The sequence below is a fragment of the Notolepis coatsorum genome (assembly GCF_963971535.1).
Source record: "Notolepis coatsorum genome assembly, chromosome: 6".
NCBI classification, from domain to species: Eukaryota; Metazoa; Chordata; class Actinopteri; order Aulopiformes; family Paralepididae; genus Notolepis; species Notolepis coatsorum.
Genome location: NC_140170.1, coordinates 94773311 through 94779414, shown reverse-complemented (window position 1 = coordinate 94779414; position 6104 = coordinate 94773311). Strand labels below are relative to the sequence as shown.

Genomic DNA, 6104 nt, shown 5'->3' with positions numbered 1-6104 from the left:
AAGACATAAATGTACTATAGTACATTGTATATTAGTTATATAAAATGATTTTCTTCTGCAATGTTTACGTTGATCCGATGCTGTGCTCCGAGATCATTCACTCCAGCACTTGACGTGTTGCAAACATCAGTATAAATAGTCCACTTTTTAGGAAGCCTATCCGATCTATTCTCACAAACTAGAAGTAATTTCAGTAATGATAGTGGACATCAATGGGGACATGAAGCATGTCTCTGTAAAAAGCATTGGCCATCAACTCATACTCGCTGGTAACACCCCCCCATACATTTTCATATGAACAAGACAAGTTTACAAGAAGCACTACAATGTGCCACTAGTAAATGGTGCATTTATATAGTGCTTTTATCCATTCCTCACATTCACTCACACGACGGCGGAGCAATGCAAGGTGCCAATTAGGGGTTAAGTGTCTTGCTCAAGGACACTTTGACATGGGAGGAGTGGGAATTGAACCGGTAACCTTCCGATTACCAGACGACCGCTCTACCTCCTGAGCCACTGTCTCCCCTAGTAGGAAGTAAGCAACAATAAACAATAATAATTATGAGGCGTTTCAATTGAGTCAATTAGGAACTAAAACACTGTATTGTCAACAAACTTTCATATTCCAACCCAATCACTTCTCTTGTTTGAAGAACATGTAAACTAAGAGTTAACATGCCATTTCATGTTGACCCATACGCAAATAGATCCAGGAATCAAAAGAGGTTGAAGAAACAATGGCTCAGGTCAAAAGCAAACAATGTGTCATTATTGGCATTAGTGATTAGTACAGTAAGCTCACTAAGGGGAATATAGCAATAGTTTGCACTTGAGCACAACGGAAATTCAATTATATTGTATTACTTTTAATCAAGTCACATAAAACAGAATCAAAACAAACGTCTTTCATGTATTTACGTTCACATAGTTCATAATGCACTGCCTTTGTACATTTGGTTTATTGAAGGAATGCCAAACAAGTACATCATGTTCCGTTGTCATGAGCAGTCCACCCGATGAGTCAGAAGCGTTATTGATATTCTTTATGTACAAACACTGCGGTTCCCGGGCTGGAACCCTCACGCCTCCTGTAGCTTTTCTCCCTCCGCCAGACCTTCCTCTGTCGCTGCCACTGCTTCAATCAGTGGTGCGAGGGCTAGCCGTCGCTCTGCCTCTGTCACGGTCATGGGATGCAGAGGGAAGAACCCCGACAGCCCTGTAGAAAAGGAAAGGGGGGGGGGGTTGGGGGAGAGACCATGATTTTTATGTTACACTTTGCCAGGTAGCTTTTATTTCATTTATATATTTATTTTTTGACAGGGGTAGAGAGAAAAGTAGAGCACTAGGGGGTGTCCACATGCTGGGATGAAAAGACCAGCCGCGTGGTCCGTGTGGTAATATTTGCTATTAGTTTGTCTCCCAGCACCGACCTTCCCCCATGAGCACGTTGGGACTGCGTCTCATCCTCATATCACTATAGTTCACCTACTCCCATATAGAGTATGTGGAGAGGAACCCAAAAATCGTAAATGTTCCCTTTTTTTGGGGGGTGATTCCAAACTATTTGAAAAATATTTTTTTAAAGGCCTATGTAATCTATAGATATGTAGAGAAGCTATACCATTCTTTCAATTCTAGGGTGTGTGGACTAGGTCGTCGGGACCACACATTGAAGCTATGGTGCTAGATAGTACATTACAATGCCCCTGTTACAGTGATAGGGACACCGTACAGCTGCAAGTGCCGTCCTTCGGATGAGACGCTAAACTGAGGTCCTGACTGAATTCGGTCGTTAAAGAACCCAGGGCGCCTATCATAAAGAGTAGGGGGTTCCCCGACGTTCCTGGCCAAATTCCCAATCAGGTCTCTGACATCAAGGCCACCTAATCATCCCTTCACCTTAATTGACTGATATCAATCCCTGTCTCCTGAGCCGTTCAGCCATTGTGTAGTGTGATGTGTGCCGGGTGCCAGTGTATGGTAGCCATTGAGCCTGTGTATCCCAAGGTTGGGTGCACTACCAGGGGTGGTGAAGGAGGCAATTTCCACCCTACATTGTAAAACGCTTTGAGTGTCTAGAAAAGCGCTAAATGCAATTAATTAAAGGAGCGGCTGGGTAGCGCAGTGGAGAATGCACTCGCCTACCACCGCAGACTCTGGGATCTAATCCAGCTGTCAGCGGTACCTCCGGCTTGGTCAGTCGTCCCTACTAACACAATTGGCAGTGTTAGCGGGTGGGAAGCCGGCGGGGTATGTGTCCTGGTCGTTGTAAACTGCGGTTCCTACTGGTCAGTCGGGGCGCCTGTTCAGCAGGGAGGGGATCGGGGGGAAATAGGCGCGTGAACCTCTGCACGCGTTACAGTCCCCCAGTGAGAGTTCTCGCTGTCAGGTGAAAAGAAGCGGCTGGCTGACTCCACATGTATCGGAGGAGGCATGTGGTAGTTCTACACCCTCCCTAGGTCGACAGTGGGACAATGCACGCAACGACCAGGAAGGGAATTGGCATAATGACTAAATTGGGATGGGAGCAAAAATACAGAAAAAGTGAGAACAAAAAAATATTAAAAAATAAAATAAAAATGCAATTAATTATTATTATTACTACACCATTCTGCTGGGACTAGATATTGTGGGCAATGAAATCAGTCAATCCTGGTTTGTTTGGATCCTTATTCCTACCTGTACATCACCTCTCACCTCTCTTCTCTCCTCCTCTGCCATTGTTCTTGCCACTATGACCCCCGACTTTCCCCACGGGGATGAAGAAAGTTTTATTGTATCTTATCTCATCTTCAAGTGTGTTTCACCCGAGGAATACTGCCTAAAAGGGTGTCGTTTATCATAAAACCAATGGATGGACCTCCTTGATTAAACATATCACTAAGAACAAAGAGCAACCGACCGATCAATATTGAGCAATGTTGATCCACCTGAAAAGAATGTGCTTTCAGGCGGTGAATACACACCTAGTAGTTTGGCCACTGGCTTTGTAGGGTGTGCGCCGCAGCCCATCCAGTACTTGATCCTGTCGAAGTTGAAGCTCACGAGTTTCTCATTGTAGATGTTTGGGAGCGGGTCGTAGGAACCCAGCTGTTCGATGTATTTACTGTCCCGCGCCCTCTTGTTGTACGCCGCTACAACGCGGTAGAAGGGTCTGTTGGCCTGCTTGTGGCCGGCGAGAGCCAGTCTGATGACCACTTTACCCCCATGGTAATTCTTTAGGAGGAGAGAGGCTGCAGGGAGACACATGAGACACAGTGAGCGTTTTGCAAAAGAGGTGCTCATAAGAACCGCGTGTTCCGTCCACACGAAGGGCAAATTCTCATATTGGTGATGGGTGGAGAGGTTAACACAAAATGCAGTAGGCTTAACAAAGCAGGTTATCTAATAATGTATTATCATGATGGTAATACATAATAGGTAATAAAAAAAGTCAACCAACGAACTAGATTCTTGTACCGGATCTCCTCTCTGGTAAACAAGAATACCCTGAAGACTCTGGCAGGAGCACTCATTCAAGGGTACTACGACTATGCTTGCACCTCATGGTACCAAAGCACCTCAAAGGCGCTAAAAAAAACAAGATTACAAACATCACAAAACAAACTGGTCAGACTTCTACTTGACCTTACCCCTAGAACCCACCTCACCCCTGCCCACTTTGACAAACTAGGATGGCTTAGAGTAGACGACAGAGTACAGCAACTTGCAATGGGCCTGGTCTACAAGATACACTATACGACTAAGGTACCCATGTACATGTCAAAATACTTCCCAAAGGTCAGTGAATACCACGACCACAACACCAGAGGAAGCTCAACAAATCATGTTAAACCCAGATTCGGCTCAAACAAGGGACTAAACACGTTTCGCAATTATGCCACATCAATGTGGAACGCCCTACCCAAAGCTGTAAAGGAATGTGAATCCCTATCCACATTCAAAACCGCTCTTAAAGAGCACCTACGGGAGGCTGCAATTCGAAACTGGCCACCGTAAATGTCCAAACCCCCCACCCCCTCCTAATAGACAGTATCCTCCCCACCGCATGTATATATTCTCTCCCCACCATATGTATATTTCTCTCCCACCCACCCACCCCCTCCTAATGTACAGTCTCCTCCCCACCGTATGTATATATTCTCTCCCCACCGTATGTATATTTCTCTCCCACCCACCCACCCCCTCCTAATGTACAGTCTCCTCCCCACCGTATGTATATATTCTCTCCCCACCGTATGTATATTTCTCTCCCACCCACCCACCCCCTCCTAATGTACAGTCTCCTCCCCATCATATGTATATACTCTGTCAGGATCTATGGGTAACAGTACTGTATATTTGCATATCGTATATGTCACAAATGTAACAGTACTAAATACCTGTATGTCATGTATGTCCCTATGCCATAAATGTCATGTATATTGTTGTGTATGTCATAAATGTCACTATGAATTGAAAATGGGGGACCCTGATGTAAACAAGACAAACGTCTTTCTCTGGTCTGCATTCCATTAACAATTGTGTGTATTGAGCCGTACTGTATTGTACCCATTCTGCAATATGTTAAATAAGGTTTTCATTCATGGGAGATAATGGCAAGCAGGGATAGGCTATATATGGGGTAGTATTTTTCAGCATTTATATTGCAAAATTGTCCGCAGGACGGACTGACATCAGACAGATTAATTCAATAAATTAATAAACCCTCAAGATTCCACCAGCCAGAACTAGAATGTTGGTTAGAAAGTATGGAGATGGCAGATGGCAGACCACCACCAGATCCAGTGGGCTAGTGCGCATAATCAATTGAAAGACGGGGAGCACTAGTTCATGTCTAGCCTACCTGTGCTGTAGTGTGTGTGTACTATTGAGGTTGAGGGAGCGGTGCCACATGTCACTAAAGGAAGGCTACGATTATGATGCCCAGCGACATTTAGTTGCACTTAAGTTGCACTGGAGGACATTTGTTGTCATGAGGGTATCGTCAATTAGTCATTATGTATTTTGCTTTAATACGTAATTCCCCTCATCTCCTTCAATCTTCTCCAGTTAGTCCCAAAACATCTCACTACTATTAATTTAAATCCATACCCCTGCACCACTAGTCTCCCACCTCTTATCAGTCCAGGAATTAACCTGGTGAACAGAGGAGACAACTGGGACTGGAACTTCAGCCTGATCACCTGCTGCTAATGCACGTCCTCTGGAAGTAGCATGTTTTCATGTGATCTATATGAATTGAAAATGGGGGACCCTGATGGAAACAAGACAAACGTCTTTCTCAGGTCTGCATCCCCTTAACAATTGTATGTATTGAGCCGTACTGTATTGTACCCATTCTGCAATCTGTTAAATAAAGTTTTCATTCATTCATCTTTAAGGTTTAATGTTGTGTTTTATATAATATCAACTTCTTCAAACGTCGACTCCTATCATGCATCTCTAACGTTATACTTACATAAATGCACCATGTTGGTTTCTGTATTATCCTGCAACACAGCAAAGTGGGTGAAAATGTAACGTTATAACTTAGCAACAGCAACGTTAACAGTAGTAGCGTTAGTTAGTATACAATCGGTAGAACGTTACTAAAAACACATGCAACTGCATGCTGCTGTAACATTAGTTGCTAACGATTTCAGAACTGTTATCTACGTGAACACGTTTGAGTCCAAGTACAAGTGAAATAGCTAATTTAGCAAGTAAAACACCTGTGAGGTTATTATTATACGGAGCAGAGATAATATTACATTTCAACAGTCTTACTATAAACTAGGCAAATAACACATTTCCATCCGTGTTGATAATGTGACATTCATCAAGGCACCAATGTCAAGCCAGCTTTAACAAGGAATTCTACTTCCGGCCTTAGGTGGACTAGAAATATCAAAATAAAGGTCATCACAATTCAGTTGTGATGAGTGAAATGTATTAATTAAAGTTAAAAACAAAGCAGATTAATGATGAAAGGTCTGTTAAATAATGATATATACATATATATGATACAGTATATGTAGTACTATGTTATGTAAATTATAGTTTTAAGCCTTTATAGGCCTTATGAAAAGACAACAAAAGAAGAATTGGATACAAATACA

General features: G+C 43.1%; 1 protein-coding gene across 1 annotated transcript; it reads right to left on the bottom strand.

Annotated features, from left to right (window-relative positions):
- Nucleotides 1–684: 684 nt before the first annotated feature.
- On the bottom strand, nucleotides 685–5845 carry mrps16 (mitochondrial ribosomal protein S16). The gene is made up of 4 exons (XM_084316696.1): nucleotides 5773–5845; nucleotides 5465–5495; nucleotides 2970–3236; nucleotides 685–1219 (listed from the first exon to the last, which is right to left on the bottom strand). Exons 2-4 carry the CDS (start codon nucleotides 5475–5477, stop codon nucleotides 1083–1085), a joined length of 417 nt encoding a protein of 138 aa, XP_084172822.1. The 5' UTR covers nucleotides 5478–5495; nucleotides 5773–5845; the 3' UTR covers nucleotides 685–1082.
- Nucleotides 5846–6104: the final 259 nt, after the last annotated feature.